This window comes from Peromyscus californicus, unplaced genomic scaffold, assembly GCF_007827085.1.
Source record: "Peromyscus californicus insignis strain IS unplaced genomic scaffold, ASM782708v3 Scaffold_11__1_contigs__length_118956290, whole genome shotgun sequence".
NCBI lineage: Eukaryota > Metazoa > Chordata > Mammalia > Rodentia > Cricetidae > Peromyscus > Peromyscus californicus.
The window spans coordinates 97,542,715-97,567,781 of NW_026294402.1; the positions used below are offsets into that span (position 1 = coordinate 97,542,715).

Below are 25,067 nucleotides of genomic sequence, written 5' to 3' on the forward strand. Positions count from 1 at the left end.
TGGTTTTCACCAACAAAGGTGCCATAAATATGGGAGCCTAAAGATCACGTCAGGCCCTGCTTCTACTTATTCTGACAATTGCGGAATTGCTGGATCCGTTGGGCATTCTGTTTTTGAACCTGTTTTGCAGAGTGGCTGCACTGTTTCTCATGCCTCACCAGCAATGCACCAGGGTCTCTCTGTCCCTGTACCCTCACCAATACTTGTTGTCTGGCTTTTAATGATGGCCGTCCTGTGGGGTGTTAAGTGATATCTCTTTCTGGTTCTGGTTTGGTGAGGCAATACTGTGGTTGCCTTTTTAGCCTTTTTAGAGATGGTGAAGTTGAAGGACATTTAATGGTCATGTCTGTCCCTCTGTCACCTGCAGGAAGAGGGCCCTCTTATGGTCACCAGCCAGATGACTGAGTGATTAAAGAGAATGTGAATCTTGGTGCAGGTGCTTTTCAATAGGCAGGCATCACCCACCCTGCCATTTAGAGGGTGGCTTCTCAGATCCAGGCGCGGACCTTCAGTGGCTGAGTTAGGCACAGGGCACAAGTCTTTATACCTCCTTCCTGGTATTATCATTTGCTTTCAGATGACCTTTAAACTATTCTTGAATAGATAATGGGCCCCTGTCTGGGTCAAAGTCATCTACATCCTGCACCACCCATGAGCATTAGTTAGTAGTTGTAGTGATATTTTGGTTTGCTGAGAGGGTTGCATGTTATGTGGACAAGGTTGTCCTCTAAACTGGTAATCTTCTGCCTCGGCTCCTTGAGTGCTGAGATTACAGATGAGCCCTGCCATACACAGCTTCACATACTACTTGATCCCATAATACTTGGCCTTGGTCCCGTCTGTTTCCTCTGAGTCAGACCCCAGTGATCAAAGAGAGAGCCCCTTTGCTGGAAGTTTTCATATGGGCCTTGTACAGACCCCAGCATTGAGAACAGGCTATGATGGGGTTAGGCCAGATGAGGCCTGGGTGGCAGGGGGAAAGAGCAGCCGAGAAGGCAGAGCCCCTGTCCCAGCCCTACCATCTAGTCCATGGCCCTCATTTTTCCTATCCAGGGGACACTAGGGCCCCCTAGCTCAGGGCTGCACCTCTAGAAACATCATAAGTAGGAATAAAATGGATTCCTGATTCCATTAATGTTAGTGAAAGCCCCACAGAGCGAGAATGGTGACGTCAGTGATTTCCATTGGCCAGAATGAGGCAGAAAGAAAAGGAATCTGGAAAAGAACCCTTAAACCCCTCAAGGCCTTGGAAAGCTGACAATGTTGATTGTTTAGTGTGGGCCAAATTGAAAACAGAGGCATGGAAGCAGCTTCCAAGCCTGGCAAGGTCCAAGCCACAGGACCCACGGCTTCCAAAGGCCATGCTGGGATGACTGGAGCCCTCCAAGAAGGGCGGGCTTCCAGGTGCAGCCTAGCTCCCCAGTCTGTAATATGAGAGGGTCTCCAAATCCCCTTGTTTTCTGAGTCTGTGATTCTTCACTTGGTCCTAGCCAAAAGGCCAAGAAGCATTAAAGAGTCTATGATTCTGGGGAGCTGCCCAGGTGTGGCCAGGGCACTGAATATCTTTGGCAGCAAGTCCTTCAATGGGATGTGGTGCTGGGATCATTCAGAAGTGAAGGAGTAGGGGTCAAGACCCAGGGAAGCCAGAGCCAAGGCTGGCAGTGACATGGTCTTCTGCTGAGGAGAACTCTGGGTTTTGACTGTGGATCCCTTCTTCCAGCTGGGTGGTGCTTTCCTCCAGGACTGCAGTACTGACCCACCATTTTCAGCCCTCTGCCAGCAGCAGTAGAGGAGGAGGAATGGGTGCTCCTTCCCCATCCTGGGCAGAGCTGCTCCTGCTGCAGGGGCCAAGGTCCACCTGGCTCCCACCTCAGTCTCTGTAGTTCCTCCTGCCAGTCAGGCAGAGGAACACTCTTCAAGGACCATGTCCTATTTTCCTATTCCCTGGCCCTCCTTCCCTTCCACTGGGGTATGGAGAGAGGACAGGACAACGGCAGGATTGGAGGGCAGATGGTGGAAGCCCGAGGCCAGGGTAGTGGTGACTAGTGGGCACGCTCATTGCAGGAAACAACAGCCGCCTTCAGACCGACCTCTGTCAGAAGCATTTGCCGGACCTGCTCCCCAGTAAGTGCCATAGCACCGTGCCAGATACTCAAAAGGAGACCAGCAGCATGTGGGGACTGATGGTGATTGCTCAGCTGCTGGCCGGCATCGGGACAGTGCCCATTCAGCCATTTGGGATCTCCTATGTGGACGACTTTGCAGAGCCCACCAACTCACCTCTGTATATCTGTGAGTCTTGAGCTTTAAGAGGGTTGTGAGGGGTAGGGATCTGGGGGGGCTGATGTTTCTGGGGCCTGCAGGAGCTCTTGTGGTCAAAATGGGGCCTGATCCTCGTGGCCTACAAGACGGTGGACCCGTGGTGAATGCCAACCACTTCCTTCCACATGTATGGGCCTCAAGTGGCTAACCCAGAGCTCCAGGCTCTCACCTGGAGGACAGAGCCAGGATTCTTTGTGTGTACCATGTGCTTTAGGATTTGGGGAGCTGATATTTAGCCCTGTTTTGAGCCTCTGACATCACAACATGACATTGTGTTCTACCAAGTTCACACAAGAGAACCATGCAATTGCGTTCTCTAAATGCAACAACAACATAACACACAATGTTTTAAGTAAATTTATAATTTGTAGTGGGCCACATTCATAACTATCCGGGAGACCATGTGGCCTCTGGGCCATGAGTTAGACACTCCGTTGATCCTCCACAAATCACCCAGTTCTCCAGGCTCCTGCTGGGTGGTGCATTACTTCTCTGAGCTGCGGACAGGTTGTCATGCGTGAAGTAGGTAGCAGATGGCCAACTGGTGCCTGATTCCTTCTCTTGGAAAGAGCCACATTGAGCTTTCTTGGGGCCTCAAGTCACAAACTGTGTCTGCGACTCCTTCATCCGCCAGAGCCGCCAGCACTGTGCATGGGAAGCTTCACACACGAACACACCCTGGACCGGCATTTTTTAAGATACAGTGGAGGCAGGTTCATTCCCGGCCAGGAGATCTCGCTGGCAGGTGGAGAGGAGCAGCAGGCTCGGTTCTGCCAGCCTTGGCATCTGGCCCTTATCTGTGGGAGATGTAACGGGCGTGGGTTTCAGAAAGTGTCAGCGGCATGGGCTTATGATTCCCAGGGGACAGTGGGTGATACCTCAGGAGTCTCCCTCGGTTTGGGAGACTAGGGTTGCTGAACATTCTCAATGCCCCTCAACCCCTTGTCCCTCGCTTCAATTTCCAGCCATCCTGTTTGCTATCGCTGTGTTTGGACCGGCTTTTGGGTACCTGCTGGGCTCAGTCATGCTGAGGATCTTTGTGGACTTTGGCAGAGTGGACACTGGTGGGTATGCAGAGGACACTCGCTTTTATTACCCTTTTACTGGTGCTTCTGATTTAGCTCCTCCCTCTTGGCTGACTAAAGAGATCAGCAATGGAGCTCCTGTCCCATGTAGGACAATGCCCAGGGGTGCCTGTCACTGAGTAACTAGAAACCATTCTGCTACTTTCTTCCAGAAAAGAAAGATTCCGTGTCCATGTTTGATGTCAAAGAACACAGTGGAGGCTTCTAGATGGAGTGCAGTGCAGATTTTCAGGGGAACATTTGTCTTTTGGAGGCCAGGCAACCACCTTGTTGATACCCATATCCTTGGGCTCCTGAGAATTATGGGCCTGCCCTTCTTAGGGATCCTCAAAAGTAGGGTGTAATGGAGCCCAGTGGTTAGGAGTGCAGGTTAGGGTACCAGGAAGACAGGTTTGAAATTGACTAATGGACAAGGGATTTGGTTTCCTGATTGGTTAGAGAAGTCAGATGTGCATAACTCTTACCCCACAGGCATGCTAGAGGAGACAGTAGGATGATGGAGGTAACGTGCATGAACCATGTCAGCCCTTGGAGACCAGGTCATTTCACCATTATTCCTGCCAACAGCTAGGGAAGAAACACTGTGAGAGGGGATGGAGTCTGGGAGTTTCCTAGTGTTTGGCTTTCTGTGCAGTGGCCTGGGTGCTCTGGGAAGACCAGAAAGGTCTGGAGAGGGAGTGTGGTGACCAGGGCCCTACGTCATGGAGTGTCTTGTCACCATTATGGGAAGAAAGCCAGTGAAACACCCCCTTGAACTGACTGTCCCTTTCTAGTCAGAAGACACCATGCATTCAACCAACAGACATTTTCATCCTTTGGTTTCTTTTCAGCTACAGTGAACTTGAGCCCAGGAGACCCCCGATGGATCGGAGCCTGGTGGCTGGGCCTGCTCATTTCTTCAGGCTTCTTAGTTGTTACTTCTCTGCCTTTTTTTTTCTTCCCTCGCGCAATGCCCAGAGGAGCAGAGGTAAGTTTCCCGGAGCCCAGGACTCTGTCGGTATAGAAGCTTAAGCCAAGGACCCAGGTTGAAAATAAACAGTTGGGAAGCTGCGGCGGCTTCAGAAAACTGAGTGAAATAATGACAAGTCTCAGGACACAGGGCTCCTTAGAGACGGAGAGGAGGTACCCCTCAGTGTCCTCTTATCAAGCTGTCATCTCAGAGACCAGACGTTGGAAACCTCTGAGTTCACCTAAGCTGGGGTAAAGAGTTATGAAACAGTAACAAGGAACAGGGGGCCTGGGGGGTGGTAAGGGAGATGACTCAGTCCATAACATGCTTGCCATGCAAACATGAAGACCCCAGCTTTATCCCCACAGCCTCGCTTTCTAAAAAAGCCAAGCATGGTGCTGTGCAATTGCAATCCCAATGCTAAGGAAGCAGAGAAATGGGAGGATTCCCTGGGGCTTACCAGTCAGCCTGCACGGGGAGCTCCAGGCCACTTAGAGACCTTCTCTTCAAAAGACAAAATCAAGATGGATGATGCCTGAAGGATGACATCCAAGGTGGTTCTCTGGCTTCCACGTGGACACACACACACACACACACACACACACACACACACACACACACACACACAAGCTGAGCCAGTGGTGAGGCACAGTTGACTTCTACATTTAATAGAGCTTCCTAAGGTTTGAACCAGAAAGCCTGGCTGAGAAGGGGAGTCTGGCTGGGTGCAGCACATTCTAGGCAGGGTTGTATCTGCTGGGGAAAGGATCTAGGAAGTTGAGAATGGGAAGCAACAAAAAAGAGGCTGAGTAGGCCCTTTATATGGGGCTGAAATGCTTAACATTTTCTCCTGTGAGTTCCAGACACCGTGGTGACTCCCCGGACACCTAGTGACAATATGGCGGTTGGCTGAGGTTGGGGTTCATGAGGGAATGGAAGTTAGAGGTCTGAGAGGCTCAAGAGAAAGATGGAAAATCCAGCTGAGGGCCAGGACAATGGCCCCCAGAGAGATGGGGCAAAGGGCAGGCTGATTGTTCCTGGGGGGGGGGGTGCAAAGACTTGGCTGTGAATGGGGTTGGAGCTCATGCTTTGTGTCCGGGATTGGAGACAGAAATGGGCCCCACTGTGCAAAAGCGGGCGTGAGTAGAGGCCTGGAGCTTATCCCAGGGAAGCATTTTAAAGGTTATTGCATATTTTGATAGGCTCAGTTGGACAGATCTGAGTTTGAAGACTTCCACTCATAAACTAGCTGAATGATCTTAGACAAGTTGCTTTATTTCTAAGCTTCCTCTCTCGTAAAGTTCTCGGGGGGGGTGTAATTAGAGAATCTGCCTGGGAAGGAAGTTGTGAGGAAGGAGGTAATGCATGGGGAATGATGGGCATGTTGCCCAGAGTTGAACAGGTGCTCAGTTAATGGGAACACCAAAGAATGCTAACGGCAAAGCCCAGGCCTGTGTCTACGCAGTGGCTCAGAGAGGGCTGGGGCCTCTGTCTGGAGCTGCTGGCTTTAGAGACTGGCAAGGGGACTGAGGTAATATGTCCAGAAGGCATGGGTAATGGTTAGGACAGAGCCTGGAGTAGGACTCACCTTTGGACTGAGGAGAAAGCAGGGACCCTAGGGAGGACACAGAAAGGGAGAGCTGAAAAGAGCAGACATTGGAGAACCCTGTTATCCTAGAAGCAGTCACCCCAGGAATCTGCATATGGAACACAGTGTAGTCATGACATATAGACAAGGGGTAGGATCCAGGATGATGCTTTTGGCATCAGTCATGGGAAAGTCAGATGAAATAACATGCCCATAGGTACTGTGGGAGGCATTGGCACGGATTAACTCTGGTCTCCAGCCAAGGCACCAGGCTCATTAAAACACAGGTGGTGTTTGCTTCAAGAGTGCATCCTTAAGGTGCCCTCCCATACGTGCATGTGATCCTTAGCCACTGAGTCCGGAAAGTCAAGGGCTCGGGGACGGGCCATTAACATCACCGTGTTTGCTGCCTTCAGACGTCTGTTATCGCAGATGAAACGATGAAGATGGAGGAAGACAAGTCCAGAGGCTCCCTGTTGGATTTCATTAAACGTAACTGACGGCCGCAGCAGCCAGGGGTGGGCTGGTTCCGGGTGGCAGGAGGCCAGGTTCAGGGTAAAGGGCGACCAGAAACAACAAGATCTGTGACTGCCTCGCCTCTCAGGTGCCCCCTCACTCCAGAGGGCTTCTGCCAATGATCCTGGTGACTGGTTCCTTTCAGGGACCAGTAGACCCTAGTTCGGGCAGAGCTAGTCACCACGCCAAGCCCCCACTTCCACTCTCTCCTTTTCACTTCTTGTAAAGGTGGTAGTTGTGGGGAAGAGACCTTTCCCAGTGCGAGCCCTGTTTCTCCTTACCTACCACCAGCAGCATCTTAGTTAGACCCCAAGCGTAGTGAGTGGGAATCCCAGGACTGTGTGCCCCTGGGCTGACCACTGCGAGTCTGGACGTCTCTAAGGCTGCCCTGAGGGTGAGAGGAAGCTTGCCTAAGGGATGAGTCAGGGTACTGGCAAGGCTCTAGGAAGCTTGGGATGCTCTTACCAAGGCCTGTTCCCTGACAGTCATCTACCTGCAGGGTTCCCCCGCATCTTCCTGAGGCTGCTGATGAACCCACTCTTCATCCTGGTGGTCCTGACTCAGTGTACCTTCTCCTCTGTCATCGCCGGCCTCTCTACATTCCTCAACAAATTCCTGGAGAAGCAGTATGGGGCCTCAGCAGCCTATGCCAACTTCCTCATCGGTGTGTCAGAGGGTGCCGCCCGCCGCAAGGCCTGGGTGGTACTCCCCTGGGGAGGAGCTGGGTACCGTACAATCCATCCAGGGATAACCCGGGGCCAGACCGGATACAGACAGGAGACAGGAGGCTTGCCCAAGAGAAAGAATTTTAAGGACATTTTTCCTGGTTGGCAATCTAGAGTGTTTTTGGCAGGTTTCGGAGGCTCCTATTCTTCCATTCAGGAGTGGGTGGAGACTGGGGGCTGTTTTCCTTCCCATCAAGAGGGTGGGAATCTGATAGCCTCCCAAATGACCTTATCAGGGACAACAGAGGAGAGAGGGAACATGGAGCTTGAGACATACAAAACACCTCTTAAGGGGTTTCCTTCTCCAGGAACTTGAGTCTCGGCCCCCTGACATGCGAGGCTCCTTTACACAATGGCAATGTCGGGTGCTCGCCCCCACCCAGATTAATGAACCCAGAACCTATGGGTGGTTCTTCAAGTAGGTGCTAAGAACCACCCACAGAGGTTCCACCAAGTGCCGAGGTGAATGCCTGGGCCCAGTCCATAGGTGAACTTGACCACACACGTAGATTTGACGTGAGATGTGAGGATGGCTCCCTGCACTCACGGCACTGTGGTGTAGGCTTTGGCTATGACATCATTTCTCTCCTCTTCAGTCTCAGACCAGGGGTTGCCACCCAAGAATGAGCTACTTCCTTATCCTTCTTGTTCTCATCTTGTTTTCAACGTTGTTTCTTTGAGACAAGGCCTAGAGTAGCCCAGGCTCATCCCAAACTCTCTAAGTGGGTGAGAATGGCCTTGAACTCCTGATCCTCCTGCCTCCACTTCCCAAGGGCTGGGATTATAAGTATCAGAAGTTGACTGCTTCTTTATTCTTTGATCATGCAAGCCAACCCTCTAGTGAATTCTCAGGATGTACCCAGCCAACACTCAATAGTAATAATACTCAGGAGTCCGGTATAATGGAGTATACCCAATGCTCCTTCATGAAGCCACACTTGCTGGTGGTACAGTTCGAGAGGCTCCCAAGCTGTGCATCCAGCCCTTCTCCTTCTCACCTAGGTGCTGTAAACCTTCCTGCTGCGGCCTTGGGGATGCTGTTTGGAGGAATCCTCATGAAACGTTTCGTTTTCTCTCTGCAAACCATCCCCCGAGTGGCTGCCACCATCATGACCATCTCCATGATCCTCTGCGCCCCTCTCTTCTTTATGGGATGCTCCACCCCAGCTGTGGCTGAGGTCTACCCCCCCAGGTAATGAACTAAGGGATGCAGAGACACCCCTTGGAACCACAGCTTGAATCCAGCTACCGGGTAGTCTTCCTTCTCTGCCTCTTTTACCTCCTCTGCCCTGTTCACCTGGCTCTGATCTCTCACACGATAACACAGAAAATCAGGTCTCAAAAAGTTTGTTCCATTAGGAGACCAGACCAGCCGGCAGTCAGGGTGAAGGTTCTGTTTTGTAAGAAGCATCAGAAACTGATCGGTTTAGTTTCTGAATGAGCCTGAGCCCTAGGAACCAGGAAACGAGCTGTGGTTAGTGCCATCTCTGGGCCAGCTAGAATCAGAGCCTTACTGAGCTGTCGAAGAAACGAGAGAAGACTTGGAAAAGTTTTGAGATGCGCAATGGAAGTGGGGCCGGGAAGGCAAAGGGCAGGTCAAAGTGCCCGTCTGTTCGTATAAAGCAGCGTGAAACATACCTTTAGAGTCAAGCTTCATCTTCAGAAAGGGCGGTACAACCCTGTGAGCAAGGAACATGCCCTCCCCCAACCCCTCCCCCACCCCCTCACCCCTGGCTCCAGTGAACACCTTGCAACCCTTTCTTTAGGACTCAGTCCAAGGAGTTTGCAAGATTTGGAGACTCAGAACCTTTTAGCCCCTGTATATTATCTTTGTCACAGAGAGGTACATCTCCAAATACAGCAGTCGCATCAGGCAAAAGCCAAAAGAATAGTTTGAGATGATCTCTGTATTTGACAGGTGAGGGAGGGGAGGGGTAACAAAGCAAGAGAATGTTGCTTAGCACGGGGAACTCACTGCTGTTCTGCAGGCTGGCTGTGGATCCAGAGAAACCTGAAAGCTTTGGGGCCTTTGGGTGGCTTTCACTGGGAGTTTGGTCCCAGCTCTGCTGTCTGCTTGAGTTCTAGGTATGATGTTCCTTGTTGCCATGGGAACATTGCCTAAGCTATAGCGTTCTCATCCGCATAAGAAGCATAATTGGTTCTAGGTATACTGAGGCGACTGTACATGAAGAGCCCCCTCCATCGTGATGTCTCATAAACACATAAACACTAACAGTCACTAGCACAGTTTCATCAATGCACTACTCAGCTGTGGTCTGTCACAACTTCTCCAAGGAAGATCAGTAAGATCAGCCATTGAAATCCACTTAGATGACGTTCTGGCCAGGATGGGGAGGGGAATAGGGAGACCCAGATCAGCAAGTCCATATTGACTCAAGAGATGAGCAGCCAATGAGAAGCTCAGATGCCTCCAAAGGTCCCAGCCTTTAGCCAGAACCTAGCTGGAAGATGACAGAAGACAAGTACCACTGATGACATTACCGTGGCAGTCACCATTTCTTTCATCGGCATCTCAATCCGTTGGTCATTTTGACTCTGACAGTGGCATTGGGGTTTGCTGGCTAGACCTTCCCAACTGAGTAATTGGTGGCTTTGGGCTCCAAGTGTCAGGATAAATGGAGAGAGCCATGATTTCCAAACAGCGTCAGATTCGCAACCAGCTCCCATGGGCCTCAGTTCAGATCCTTGGGTGGCACTGGCCCAAGACAAACAGAGACAGGCAGGCACATCAGCCAGGCCAGGAACTCGTGCTGGGCTGGAGTGTAGGGCTGTTTCATGGTCTTGCTTTGTTTGACTCCTCGCTTCCTGTTTCGCTGGCAGTACATCAAGTTCTATACATCCGCAGCCTCCTGCCTGCCGCAGGGATTGCTTGTGCCCGGATTCCGTCTTCCACCCAGTCTGCGGAGACAATGGAGTCGAGTACCTCTCCCCTTGCCACGCGGGCTGCAGCAGCATCAACATGAGCTCGGCAGCTTCCAAGCAACCGGTAAGGACGAGGGAGTCACGGGGGCAGACAGCCATGTGGAGTTTGGGGGCTCGGTGTGTGTGTAACCTCCAAAACTGTCCCTTGGCTCTGGAACTCAACATCAGCATCCTAGCCTCCTCCACCCTCTCTCGACCATCCCTGCCCCAGGGTCATGACCAGATGCCTGCAGCCCAAAGTCAATTAAAGATTGGCCCGTGACCAACAAGTTCATTCTTGGGGATTTGTCGAAACAATGGAAACAAGTCCTAGTGTTTGCCCTCAGTGGAGACTTGTGACTGATACTGATGGCTCCCCGGGGGGCGGGGGGTACTTCTGGGTTCTGGGTTCAGGCCATGTTACAGGGTCACATGGGCTTGGAGCAGAGAGACCCTGTGACGTGGACCTGAAAGGTCAGTGCTGGGAGCAGCGGTCGAGGACCTTTGCTTCAACCCCTCAGCTCCCAGGGGTGCCATAGAGCCAGCCTGAAGTCACAAAGCTATTTAAGAGCAAATCTGGAATTAGCTGCCAAAGCTCTGCCTCACCTGGTGTTCAAGGCCGTGGGTCTCCTTCTTGGGCAACCTACAGGGGCCTCATGCTGTGAGGACAGTGGCCCTGGGCCTTCTAGGTTCAGCCAACGGCAAATGACTCCTCCGGTCATCTGTCTGTTAGTCAACACACAGCGCACCCTGAGTGCAGTCACCATGCTGAGGATGAGCTGGTGGCCCTAGGACACCAAGGCCCGTTCTCACAGTTTACATTCCGTCCAATAAATGCACAAGATAAATGCTGGGGTGCAAGGGGAAGACACTGAGCAGCACAGAGAGAACCTGGGGGACTTCTTAAGATGACTTACACCTGAGCAAGAGCAGAGGCAGCCTATGGAAACCTGAAGCCCACTGCAGGTCACAGAAGAGCAAGTGCAAAGCCCAGGCGTTGAGGGCACCACAGGAGCAGAGGGAAGGCAGGGTGGGGGCCAGGGCCAGGCAGGCCCAGGGCTGAGCAGGGCTGGGCAAGCCAGGCTCAGGGGGTAGATGATCTTCTTCCCCCAGCGAGAGCAATGGGAAGTCTACGCCATTACCACAGGATGCCCCAATAGGAAGAACGCACTTGTGCGGAGGCTACAGGCCAGGCTAGCTTCTACTTACCACCTCTTCCAAGGAGACAGGACAAGGCTGCTTTCCCCAGCAGCCTCTGTGGACAGAGGCACGTGGCTCTCAAGCAGAGAAGGGTGAGGAGCTGAGACAAGATGGTCCCTTAATTTACCTTCCAACTGCAAGAGTAGTGGCTTCTGTGGTTTTCTTATCTTTATGTACTTACCTCTGACTCATCTACTTCCAGAAATAATCTTGACAAGCTTCCAATAACAGCACAAGTATATCAAGATAAAATCCATTACCATGATAGCAAGGAAAAAATAATAAATTATAAGGGGGGGAAAGTCTTGATGGTTTAAAATCCAGACTGAGGGAGGGAACAGCAATATTGTGTATTATAAACTTCTGAGCTTGAGAGCCAAAGCAGAGCGGGAGCCTAGGCCCCATGTCTGACAGCGGGAAGCATCCCAGCGCACTAGTTCACATAGCTCCGTTACAGCTCCGACACCGCCATCATCATAGGCTGGCCCATCAGCCACTGGAAGGGGGAAGATAAAGATGACCAGATGAGCAGTGGCCACCAATGAGATGCACAACGGTATTGAGCCATATGGAATTATGACAAGGCAGGGGCCTCCTCTGGGGTCCCCTCTTAGGCCAAAGGACGCCTCCTCAGTGGGAAGTGCTACAGAGGGTTTATACGACTCCATCCTTGTTTCCTCGGCTCCCTGCATACATCTTCTCCTGTAACAACTTGCACGACCACCACAGCTGGCTGGGCCCAGAGGAGAGCTCTCCCAGGCTCCAGGCTCCTCGCTGAGGGTACTTTGCCTGGTGGCTGGGATCTTGGGCATCTAGATTGTAGAGGAGGCTGCAGAGTTTAGCCCATGCTGGACTCTTGGCGAAGATGGTTTCAAATGCCCAAGCAGTGGCAGAGGTGGCACCCCACGGGATACTCTAAAACCCTCATCTGGCCTTCCTGTCTTCGAATCCAGGCTTCCCCTCCTTCCCTGGGGACTGGTGGGCAAAGGGGTTCAGACTGGTGGGAGTCTGTGGCAAGAACCTATGTGGATGTGTGAAACGTGTGGAGGTGTAGTCCTGACATACCCGCCTCCTGTTCTTCCTCAAGAGCTATTTGAACTGCAGCTGTGTGGTCGGAGGATCTGCATCAGCAAAGACAGGGTCGTGCCCTGTGTCCTGTGCACACTTCCTGCTCGCGTCCACCTTCCTCATCTCCTTTGTGGCGCTCATCGCCTGCGTCTCCCACAACCCGCTCTACATGATGGTTCTTCGGTGAGTGGCGCCTCCGAGCCTCTGACTGATGCTCCCCCACCCTCCCTTTGATGTTACATCCTGTCTCCCACTTACAGTCTCTCCTCCCTCTCCTGGCCCTGGGGGTCTCAACAGCAACACAGGACCTCGGAGTGCACTAACGGCAGGGGTTCCTGGTTCCAGGAGGAGCTCCTTGTAAGGTGGCCCCCCCCCGCTCAGGCCCCCAGCACCCGTGAGACACAGGTCCTGTTGTTACTTCCATTCTGTTCCTGGGAAATTAAATCACAGCCCAGGATGGCAGAACTGGCAAAAGGCTGAGCCTCAGGTTAAAGACAGGCTGGGCGTACAGAGTCACTTGCTTTTCAATCTTAAAGGAACTGAGGAGTAAGAGGAGGAATCAGCCGATGCACAAACAGTAAGTTGGAAACCGAGGAAAGTTCCAGAAGCAAATTGAAGCGAAAGCTGTGGGAAAGGCTGAAAATGAGAATATTGCAGGAGGCTGGAGACCTAGTGCACAGGTTCGAAGGAACATGCTGACCAGGGTGGGGACAAGGGAGGTGTCTAGTTGCAGCTGACACTTGAGCACCTCTCAGGCTTTTATAGAGAGTGCTTCTCCTTTGCCTCATATAAAGAAAATATATCTCACTCAAGAGTCCGCCTGCCCACCCACCTCCTGCTTGCCCCCCTGTACTCCCTCCCGAGTCCCCATCTGCTTACTTGGAAAGCAGAGAAGGAGAAACTTGATCCTGGAAACTCCCTGTCATCTTCAAAGTCTCTTCATCCTCACTCCCTGAGTGTCCTTGGGTGTTGCCTGACCCCCGGAGCCTCAGTTTCCTAGATTAGGGAGGGAAGTTTGTGGTCCCCTCCTCCACGCATTAGTGTCAGCCTTACAGGGTCAATTGCTTTGTAAACAGAAGGTACGCTGCTGGGTGTGGTGATGTCTCCTATAAACTTTGAGGGTGGAAGCAGGAGGATCAGGAGTTCAAGGTCATCTTTGCCTACATTGTAAATTAGAGACCGGCCCAAGTGACATGAGATTCTACCCCAGTGGTTCTCAACCTGTGGGTCGAGGCCCGTTGGGAGTTGACCGACCCTTTCACAGGGGTCACCTGAGACCATAGGAAAACACGGGCATTGACATTATGATTCATAACAGTAGCAAAATTACAGTTATGAAGTAGCAATGAAAATAATGTTATGGTTGGGGGTCACCACAACATGAGGAACTGTATTCAAGGGTGGCAGCATTAGGAAGGTTGAGAAACACTACCCGACCTCAAGAAGGAGGTGGGGAGTGGTGTTCTCCATATTGGTTAAGACCTATTTCCCCCAGAACCAGATGCTATGCCAAGAATGTAATTTAGTGACAGAGTGCTTGCTTAGCACGTGCAAAGCCGTGGGTTCGAGCTCCCAGGGGAGAATAAAGCAGCTGCCGGAATTTTACCCTATCCAAGTCAGCTCTCTGTCAGGTTAGCCCACAAGCTGCCAAGCTCCTGTTACTCTCACTATTTCTAGGACGCTGGCAGAAGATAAGAAATTCCTGTGTTAAAGACAAAAGCTATCAATACAGCAGCAAGCAGCGTATCCCCTGAAGTTGTGTTGATTATCCATATCCTCCAGATCCTTCGGAATGGACGCACAGATCCACTTGTGTGCTTTGTGGGCAGCAGGCTCTCATTCCAGCACGGGAACACTGAGCTTGAGAGAGCCACTGCTAATACAGTGAGCCACGAGCAAGCTCCAGCTCATGCCTCCAGGCTATTCCCTGCAACCACAGCCCAGAGAAATGGCCCAAAGGCAGCAGCGGTCAGGACTGTATGATCTCAGGAAGAATGGGTATGAATGCTCAGAGCTGACAGCATGATGCCTCCCCCCAAATCTTGTCACCTTCTTCCTTCCTGCTCCCCATCCTGTGCACCCCAAGGACTGACCCTGTCTACCCAAGGCATATCGGTGGAGCTCCCTTCTTCCCTGCTGGGTTAGGCAGGCCCTGGTCTACCTTCTGACCCAGACCTAAACCTGCATGAGCCCTGAAGAGGAGAGAGCAGGGTAAGGGATTCCCATAGGGAACTCAAACTCTATCAAACCACCTCCCTGAGTTGTGGAGACCAGCATCCGGTCAACCCTCCCAAGGCTGGTCAGTCTAGAGCAAAGAGAGAGAAGGCTCCAGGACCCCAGTGGTTTAAAGATTCATCCCCCTGGGAGAAAAGATGGCACCCGAGGTGCTCCAGTGGGATGCCCTTCTTGCACGGGTGCTAGCTTTTGCTGTAACCTGACAAATGCCCCAAGTGTTAGTCATTAGTCCTGGTCCACATCAGGCCCGAGATTACAGCCTGGGAGCAGAGGTGAGCTGACAATGTAGAAAGAGTGGTCAGAAACCCAGGCTTACCTCAGGGATAGATGGGGGAGCCTTTAGAAGGGGCCTATGAGCTCCGTCAATAGCCAAACCTGGTGCCTGAATCTTACTAAGTTAAAACACAAAGAAGTCAGCCTGCCCGGTGAGGGACAAAGACAAGGGGGCAGGGTACCGATTATTTGTCTTGTTGCTGGGACAAAGTGCCTGACAAACGCAGCTTAAGCAGGGATGGTCTTACTGTGGCTCACAGTCCAAGGGTACGGTCCATCACGGCAGGTGAGGCAGGATGACAAGAGAGGTTCTAGCCGTGGGGTAGGAGCAGAAGTCCACTGGTGGTCACATTGTAACCATAGTCAGAAGCAGAAAGATGAATACTGATGCAAAACTCACCTTCTCCTTTCCATTCAGCCCAGGACCCCAGACTATTAAATGGTACCATGAACATTCAGGGTAGGTCCTCCCAACGTAATCAAACCTCTCTGGATACATCCTCATGGATATACCGAGGGGTCTGTGTCCCAGCTGATTCCAGATCCATAAGTGGGCAATGAAGACTAGGCATCCGCTATGGATTGGGCCTTTGAAGGGAAGCTGTAGATACAGAGGGAAAGACCATCCGTTCAGTCAGGATTCCAGGCACTGCCTGCTGGGAGATCCCAGATGGTGCCTCTTTCTCCCACCTGTACCCCAAAGAGCATCCCTTCACTGGGCCATCTCTCTGGGGATGTCTCTCTTTTGCTGGCTGACTTTGGCAGCAGTTGCAAAACAATGGGCAATGGTCTGGAGGTCACCATGGAGTCCTCATCCTCACTGTCCCCTCAGCTCTGAATTCTTTTCCAAATGACAGTCACCTACCCAGGAGTATGTGTGCCAAAAGCAGGGAGAAGTCAGAGTCTGGTCACCCAGCAGGTGTGCCGACTGGTATTCTGGGCTCCTCACCCCATGTGTGAGAGGCCCACCGCCCCCCATTTCCACTCTCCAGATGAGGTGGGAGCTCTCCAGGGAGAACTGAACCTCTTTACCTGACCTTACCTTCTCTCCCTTGAAGGAGGAAGGGTAGGAGGCAAAACCCGAGCAAAATCCACAGGATCGGGTGCAAATGACAATGTAAAGCCTTTGACTTGTGAATCATTAAGAATTCCAAGTCATACATAAATCAAAACTGGGCCTTTCTGAGGGTGGCATCCTCTGCAGCTGCTCAAGTCACACCTCACAAAGCTGGCCCAGGGCAAGGAATTTTTTTCAGACCTGCACAGAAGCTGAGAGCCCAGGGCCCTCTTTTCCTGGTACAAGACACTCTGTGGGTGCTGTTCAGGCCTGCTGTCTAAGCATCAGGCCAGAAATTCCTTTCTACTGTTTCTCTGCTTGCCTGCTCTCCAAGCAGTCTCTGGGCAGCCCTGAAAATAATACAGACCATTGGTTCTCAAACCCAAGTTTGCATCCAACACTCCTGGAATATTGTGTGTCTTTGATAAATGTCAGGCTGGGAATCTGTGTTTTGAATACTAGTTAGCCTAGGTGATACCTCTGATCCAGCGATGGTGCTGTGAGAACCACGTGTGTCATAGGAGCTTTTTAGCCAGGTGAATCTCACCGTCCATCAGCGTGCCTGATCAGACTGCAGGAGGACTGGTTCCGACCTGCTCTGAGTCTGTCTACTCCCCACGCTCCACCCCCTCCAGGTGATGGAGCAGCCCAGAGGCCTCCCAGTGTTGATTTCCTGTTTTCCTTTTCAGCGTGGTGAACCAGGATGAAAAGTCATTTGCCATTGGGGTACAGTTCTTGTTGATGCGCTTGCTGGGTAGGTAACTAAGACCTTTCCTTCTGGATTAGCCAAGGCTATGGGGGGCAGGGCAGGGTTGGGAGATACCCCGCCTCAAGTCAGCTGTCTAGGGAGCTGTGTACAACCAATAGCAAGTATCAAACCCTGACGGGGCAGTTTGCCTAATTGCTTGAGATCGGGAGGGATAAATTCCGTCTACGGCATTTGAGCCAAACTAAATTATGTAAGAAAAAGAAAAGAAAAGGGCATAGCTGAAAATACTGAATACAGAGTTAAAAGCAGGTATTTTTAAACTTTCTCCAAGAATCTGCCCTAGGAAACAAAACCTTGCATTCCTACCCAGCTTCTGAACTGAGCCCTGGCTTTCTTCCCATTTTCCAGACTTCTCTCCTCTGTCATGGTTCAGCAAATGTCTGTTCTGTCAGGGGATCCTCTGCCTATGAACCCTGTCTGTCTTCAAGTAGCCTGGAGCTCTCCATCTCACCCCTAAAGCTGTGCATACACGCATGCACGTGACCCACGGAGGGAGGAAGAACTCCCGTGGGAGCAGGAGGCACCTGGCTTTCCCTGAGTATAGGGACTGTGGGGTGAGGGGACACATTGCAGATGCTTTCCCAGCCTTCCTACCCTTAACACATGTGTGCATTAGACTGAACACGAGGCACTAATATAAAGGCCTTGCTATGGTGGGTGAACGAAAGTAAAGAGACTAAATTCAACAGAGGATCTTTGTACTAAGAATTACAGGGATGGGGATTTGAAGATTCCAGCCAGAAGGACTCTTCAGTTACTAGCAGTGAGCACCTTCCTGCCTTAACCACTGAAACCACGTGAAGCCTGCTCTGCATTATTAAGCAGAGGTGCAGGTCACATCCATCATCCTTCCGGCAGGTGCTCTCCTCCCTTCTGCCGTCAGCTGGGCAGGAGCCTGTGCAGGGTCTGAGCCAGCGTTTCAATGGAGTTTCTTGGCCTCAAGCCCTTTGTCCTCTGATGAAGTCCCTCTAAGTTCCAAAGATCCTTCTTAACTCTCTAAATGATGACTGTCACTTTCCTGGGCCACACAGGGGACGCAGGGCATCTTGTCTGGGCAGAAACTGGTTTGTCAGCACAGCTCCTTCTACTCCTTTATAGTTTAGCACCTCTAACCCATTTATGACTTATTCTAACGCCCTGGCTGGGAAGAGACCGGCATTCCTTCCCGCTGACCTCCTGCCCTGCTTCTCTGTGTGACTGGAGAATGGCCTCTCCTCCCTCTGCTCCAAGCACCTGCTGCTTTTGCTCTTCCACCTGAGCTCAGATAACTCAGCGTGGGACCACGGTTAGGAAGCTCAGGCCTGAGGAATTCCACTCACTGCTCAAGAACACAGCTCCACTCTGGGGTAGATGAAAAGATGGCTATTTATAAACTCCAGCAGGTTTGCAGTTACCCACGGAGATGTGGTTGAAAACTCGCCTTGACTGCTAGTTAGGAATGTCACTAGGGTCGGTTTCTAGTTAGGAATGTCACTAGGTTCGGTTTCTAGTTAGGAATGTCACTAGGGTCGGTTTCTAGCTACATTTCACTTGGAAACTGGAAAGTGACCAGGGGCTGAGAGGCCGCTTCTAGATGTTTCTTACTTATGGGTAGGGCCACAGAGCTTCCAGAAACAACAACTCACTGGGTGTAGACAGTCGGGTGTTTTCAGCCCCATGTTTCTGAGTAGGGGATGGCCCATCCCCAGTGTCAGTCCTGGACAAGTCCACCCTGACCCACTGGCTGCCCGGAACTTAGATAACAACAAGGAGCATGGTGGGATTGGGTAGCGGGCATCTAGAATATTCAGCACCCAGTAAAGCATTGTGCCTGCTGGACTACGTAGACATTACAACTCAGGTCTAGGTTCTGAGCAACTGGGGTGTCCAGGGTCTCCAAGGGGTGTTGTCTAATCCAGAGGGGCAGTTTGGAGCGGGAGAAGAACACGGGATTTGAACTTCAGTGAAGTGGGGTCCAGTGCATCCCTGGCTTCTCTTGCTCACTTGTTCTTCATCGTGATGAAGCCACCTGGAGGCCGTGTGAGGAGTTGGGGACATTAGTACTCTCCAGATGGACTCTCTACTTGGGGCCAACCTTGAGCATGAGAACTAAACTGTGTGGTGTGTGTGAGCTGACATCAGGGTGACCCTGTGATTCACTCAGCCCTGAAAGGATTCCCCTTTATCTCCTAAGCCTTCTGGTGAAAGGGAATTCAAGCTTCACTGACAGTTTCCTGCTTTCCCAAGTCACTGTGATTCCGAGGGCGAGGCAGAGTTGGCCTCAGATGTGTGACCCGGGCCATTGGTGTGGGGGACCCGGGCATCTCAGGCTGCAGCTCCATGTGACCCAGACACTCTGAATTCTCTTTCCCATTGTTGCCAGCCTGGCTGCCATCTCCAGCCCTGTATGGTCTCATCATCGACTCCTCCTGTATCCGGTGGAACTATCTATGCTCAGGGAGACGAGGGGCCTGTTCATATTATGACAATGACGCTCTCCGAAACAGGTGAGGGCTCCTACGCACACGGGTGTCTAAGAGATTAGGCCTGTGGTCCCAGCAGACAAACAAAACAAACAAACAAGAACCCAAACAGGCATTTGCCTCGTGGCCGTGGTGGTGGCTGTCAGGCCTCTAAGGGACAAGATAGGAGGGACGTCTCTGCAAGCTCTGCTGTGGACAGAGAGCAGAGGCCACCGTGGCAGGCATCTGGAGACCTGTAAGGAACCATTCAGCTAAGGAAACACCGGGTCTGCATTGAGGTGTCCCCCGAGGTTCTGTCCCTCATGAGCCATAGCAGCAGAAAAAGTTCATCAAGGGTAAAGGGGTGCCTTAAGGCTGAGAGAGAGATTATGAATGTGAGAAGATACCACACAATCTCCACTGTTCAGAGAGAGGGGAACCATAGCACGGCACCCAGCAGAAGTCCTAGGAAAGGGTCTAACCTATGCCAGTGAGCCAAATCCAGCCCAGCACCCCAGAGCACTGCCTTATACCAGTGAGCCGAATCCAGCCCAGCACTCCAGAGCACTGTCCTACACCAGTGAACCAAATCCAGCCCAGCACTCCAGAGCACTGTCCTACACCAGTGAGCCAAATCCAGCCCAGCACTCCAGAGCACTGTCCTACACCAGTGAACCAAATCCAGCCATCTCTCCCGTTGCCTCGATTTGGTGGAGAAGGTGGGCTTGAAGGGGCTGTGCAAGGGCTAGAAATATTGAGGGCTGGCAGAGAAGGCCAGCAGAGGGGCAGCAGAAAGATGCAGACCCTCTGGACACAACTGGGACAGCACTGTCACCTCTGACCCTCAGTGGTATCACTGGAGAGCAGAAAATCACTAGTGTTGTATGTATGTCCAAAGTGACCCCCACCTGGGAGGTGACAGCTTGTTAGCTGAGTGATGGCCTTCACAGCTCCTAGGCCACTGTGAAAACAACGTCCATCCTCCTGCTGGCCTTGGTCTGGGGACATGGGCTGACGAGCCCTCCTGCCTCACCACTCCTGTCTCTTCCTGCCTCCTAGGTACCTGGGCCTGCAGGTGGGCTACAAGGCCCTGGGCACACTGCTGCTCTTCTTCATCAGCTGGAGAGTGAAGAAGAATAGGGAATACAGCCTGCAAGAGAACGCCTCAGGCCTCATCTGACCCACAGTCAGGGCTGTTGCCCTGTCTCAGAGACTGGATCCCATCCCTCCACACCTGCCTCTATTAGCTAATGTTAACACGCCCTTTCCTTTTCTTTCTTCCTTTCTTCCTCCCTCCCTATCTTCTTTTTTTTTTTATAGAAAGATAGTCCCATTCACCCTTTGTCTCAACTGCCCCCTCCTCCTAAAGTCTCCCCCATGGTTCTTGAGGTGTACGGAGCTGGATGAGCACTGATCTAGAGGGTCCAGTTTCCCAAACCCCTTGGAAGGGGTCCCCCACATAGGCAGGCTCTCCTCAGCACCGGGTCCTCCAACAAGATGCCCATGAGGCATCCCCTGCTCTCACCAGCCTCTCAGGAATACTTAAGAAGAGTGAGACTAGGGGGCCGTGCCTTGCACGGCAGGCAGCCCAGCTCTCCTCTGACTCCACACCCTGTTGAGAGGCAGAGTGAGAGAGAAGGAGGTGGTTGATTTCTTAACCAGGAGCTGGCTATGGCTGCTTTTCATCTGGAGTCAGCCTAGCGCGGAGCCCAGGATGGGCTGGTTCCCTTTGTTTTCTCACTTTCTGCCCTCTAGGCTGATTTGGAAGCCACCATTTAGGGAAGTACAGACCTCTATAACCTACACCCTGGTATCAGAGAAGGAACTAAAGAGCCAGAGGCCAGGTCATCCCCACACTGTTCCTATGAACCTGAGGCCTCTCTACTCTCCTAGCAGCATATGCTTCTCTCTGCCTTTCTGGGGTTGCATTTCAAACTGAGAAAGCCACAAGAAGACCTAAGGAGGGCCTAGTCTCCCACCGTCCCCATGGAGACCAGACCCTTCCCATTCAGACATGAGAGGCCCTCCCTACCATTACCTGGAACCAGAAGAGCAGCCGCACATGGACTTCACTGTCTGGACTTCAGCCCATGTGCAGAGGAGTAAAGGGAGGCCATCTGAGATGCAGCCAGAGCAAGGGATGGAGCCGAGTGGATGTCACCTGTCACTGTGCCTGATGGCAAGCTGCAGCCCACAAAGAAAGCAGCCAGGTTGGCTTGCTTGCAAACACATTGTATTCATTGGCATTTTCTCAGCCTCTCATTGCGTCCGGGTGGAGGTGGGCATCTTCTGTGGGCCTGGGCTGGGGGCCACCACTGCTATGCCACAGAGGGGCAAAGGCAGAAGCTCAGGAAGGAAGGCTTTTTACCAGTGATTCTGTTTATTGGAGTCTGAGATGGTGCTCGGTCGTAATACTACACGGTTCTCTGAGAGCACCCCTGTAAATCTGACCTCCATTCAGACTAGGACCTCCTCCCAGAGAGCACTAGGTGGTCAGCAGGGACACCCTCACACACTTGCCAAGCATATCAGGTACCCAAAGATTGGCAGAGAAGATCATGACATGACCACCCATGCCATTTAGGGCTCCACCTGACTGACTATGCACCTGACCCTGTGTGAGATGGAAAACCAGCTCACCATGTCCCTGAAGCAGCTAGACAATTGTCATTGTCCTCTGTGGCATTTAAGTGCCTTCCAGAAATGTCTTATATGTCAGTGTGGCCAAGCTGCTGTGACACTGAAGTCTTGGTGGAAGCCATTGTTACTGACAGCGCTCTTTCTGAAGCCACCCGGCTTCTTTCCACAGATCTTACTTGGGAGGAGGCTCCACACAACCTCATGGGCCAGTTTCAGCATGTGCAATGGTCCTGCTTGGAACATGATCCTCTGCAACTAACCCTGGGCTTACTCACTGCAGTTTAACCAAATTGTGAAGGCATGGCCTTCAGCCAACCTCACGAACAATGAATGCCAACCTTCAGGTTCTGAAAGATTGGTTGGCCCCACAAGCCTTTATTCTATTATATTGCTATTAATATATTATAATTTTGTTACGAGTATAAGTTGGTCGTTAATTTGTGCTGTCATGTGCCTAGCAGAGAGCAGACAGAATCTGTACCTTCTAGACAAAGGAAATACCCATGCTTCAACCTTAGAGGTCTGTAGTCAAGGGCACTAGAGTCCATATCACTCTCAAGTCATCTGCCTGGTGCTGAATAGACCCCAGGTATTGCTTGCGGTTGTGTGGGTCCTTGGCTTGCTTTCCTTGCAGGCCAATGTCGAAGACCCATGAGAATGAGCTCTTGGGAGGCCAGTCATTGCCCTTGAGTTCATATCCAGAAGTGGGGCTGGTCATAAACAACTATATCCATGAATACCATAGCCATAGTCGCTCATTTACTATTATCTAGCAAATCTTGCACCTCAAATGCCAGAGGGGCTATAAGGATCTCACTTTCTTTTCAATTAGAGAGCAAAGTGTCACACACTTCAATTGTATCATGCTCAAGATTACTGTTAAAATTCCAAAACACCCTACACAAAGTGAGCCCATGTCTATGACTGTAAAAGGGATCCAGAAAGTCCACTTTCCAGGCAGGTGGAGGTAGCCCTCAAATCCTATGTGGTGAGTTAGAGCCAAGTCTGGTCAAACTGACCATCAGCATTAACCACCAAAGATGCCTTTCCATTTAAGAAGGCCATAGTAGGTCTTTGGTCCTTCTTGTTTCTCCATGAAGCCTAGAAGCCCCGTAGAGTCTGAATCAAGGCCAGGGTCCCCTTCCTGGGCACAACCACAGCTATAACTTTCCCTGCCACCTCACTGGAAGATGCACCATCCAGCCTCACAAGGGAGGATCCAAGGGACCAGGAAGTTAAGGGTCTGCAGGGATTTTCTGCCCATCTTCTGACTCTTAGAAGAAGAGAGGGGAATCTCTATCAAGTAGCCTTTGGTTCAAAGCCTTCCGGCAGGATCCTCACCATAGTTCGTGATGAAGGCCACACTAGTCTTGGGGTTCTATTTGAAAATGAAGAATTTTAGCCAGAGTTCTATTTGATAATGAAGAATCTTAGCTGGGCATGGTAGACCACACCTTTAATTCCAGCACTTGAGAGGCAGATGGATTTCTGTGAGTTCAAGACCAGTCTGCTCTACATAGTGAGTTCCAGGACAGCCAAGTCTACATAGTGAGACCCTGTCTTGAAAAATCTAAGAGAGAGAGAGAGAGAGAGAGAGAGAGAGAGAGAGAGAGAGAGAGAGAAGGAGACAGAGAGAGACAGAGACAGAGAGAGATCGAGAGATCTCTAAAGTCAAAGAAGCAGCCAGCAAGGTCCACATCACACAAATAACTCATCAAGCTGTCCAGTTCTTTCTAGCTGCCCCAACCCCCTCTCTCCTTCTGAGTATCCTGAAGTTTTGGGGAGCCTTAGGGAGTGAAAAGTCCCCCTCTTTTCCCACTAAAGTCCACTGACTTGTGAGAGGGAAGTGGAGATATCTCTTAGGGGCCATATAAGTTGGGTGGTAGAGGTTGGGAGACCCAGGTAACTTTCATTTGCCCACTGTCTGTTCAAGTATTCTAAGAACATTATAACTACTCATGAGACAAGACCCGGTGAGCCCTGTGGGCACCACACGGTAACGAACAGACATGAAGGACAGAACTCTGAGAAGCAGAGCTGTGAGAATGAGGCACACAGACAGACCTTTTGGGGACACTAGCATCTGGTAACTGGTTATCACAGTTCTCACTTAAGAAACAAAGCCATGTTGTATTTGCTTCAGCACTCTCAAAGATGGAGAGATGTGGCTAAGCTGGGTCCTGAATCAGTGTCAGCTCGATAGTAAAATACTGTGTGTGTGTGTGTGTGTGTGTGTGTGTGTGTGTGTGTGTGTGTGTGTGTGTGTGTGTGTGTGTGTGTAAGAGAGAGAGGTTGGGGTGGGGAATCTGTAAATCCAGGAGAAAAATCTCATCTTTCCCAGCCACAGGAACCAAACATTGGAGGAAAAAATGTCCATTCCCTGCCAAGAGGGCCAGATTCGTTAACCTTTCATCAGTGATTAAATATGTAAACAGGTTCCGGGCAAGCCCTTGGCAAATCATTAATGAGAGAAAGCCTTTCTCTCGTGACAAGCCCTGCCCATTTATCAGTCTCCACACCCATTCCCAGCCCTGTACTGTGGCCACAGGACACAGGGCTCTCTACCTTGCTAAAGTCTTTGCTCCCTAGACACCTGCTACACTTTGATAGCAATAATAAAATGTGCATAGATCATTACAGCTTGCCAAGCAATGTGCTCATTTCACGAACTCCTCAACTCACTCAGAATAGACTTGGCTAGGCTTCCACGAGCCTCACTAGTCCCAGTCACATGACACAACACACATTTATCTCTTGTTTGCACAAAGCCCATGGCTTGTCTGGGTGACTCTATAGGGCAGTGTGGCTTCCAAGGGTAGCTCAGTATGCCAACTATTTGGACTTGAGACACCTCTGTTTCATCATCCACAATTAATGAGGCAGGGAAGAAAGCTAAGAAGGTCTCGCCTTGGTAAGCAAGTGTTTCGGCCAAAAGGTGTAGAGTCTTTCTGTTCCCAGGCTCTTGGCCAGAACTAGTTGCATGGCCATTTCTAACTGATGTATAGGTGGTGAAATGGAATCCTCTGGGCTCAGAGAGGCGAGGGGGCAGATTTGGACAAGTGCTAGAATCTTCCACCATGGGCAGTGATTCTAGGTGAACCAATATGCTCACTGAGACCCTTCAACTAGCCTTGCCAGACTGTTGGAAGAGGAATGAGTCCAGCCAGGAAATCCCAGGAGAGGAAGCATCCACAGTGGGTCCCCAGACAGGAAAAGATGATGCCTAGGCAGGGCCAGGGCTGACTTAGGGAGGAAAGTGGGGAGGAAGGTGGGCTCA

At 51.3% G+C, this 25,067-nt stretch overlaps 1 protein-coding gene across 1 annotated transcript in view; it reads left to right on the forward strand.

Moving 5' to 3' along the window:
- The window catches only part of Slco2a1 (solute carrier organic anion transporter family member 2A1), an 83,284-nt gene extending 61,075 nt beyond the window's left edge, over positions 1 to 22,209 (forward strand). The window contains exons 4-14 of the mRNA XM_052718506.1: positions 2,065 to 2,292; positions 3,288 to 3,386; positions 4,238 to 4,374; positions 6,361 to 6,436; positions 6,960 to 7,124; positions 8,188 to 8,377; positions 10,027 to 10,192; positions 12,395 to 12,558; positions 16,630 to 16,694; positions 19,072 to 19,195; positions 20,210 to 22,209. Coding sequence (XP_052574466.1) covers positions 2,065 to 2,292; positions 3,288 to 3,386; positions 4,238 to 4,374; positions 6,361 to 6,436; positions 6,960 to 7,124; positions 8,188 to 8,377; positions 10,027 to 10,192; positions 12,395 to 12,558; positions 16,630 to 16,694; positions 19,072 to 19,195; positions 20,210 to 20,330 — 1,535 coding nt within the window. The 3' untranslated portion in view covers positions 20,331 to 22,209. The remainder of the gene's footprint in view (positions 1 to 2,064; positions 2,293 to 3,287; positions 3,387 to 4,237; positions 4,375 to 6,360; positions 6,437 to 6,959; positions 7,125 to 8,187; positions 8,378 to 10,026; positions 10,193 to 12,394; positions 12,559 to 16,629; positions 16,695 to 19,071; positions 19,196 to 20,209) is intronic.
- Positions 22,210 to 25,067: the final 2,858 nt, after the last annotated feature.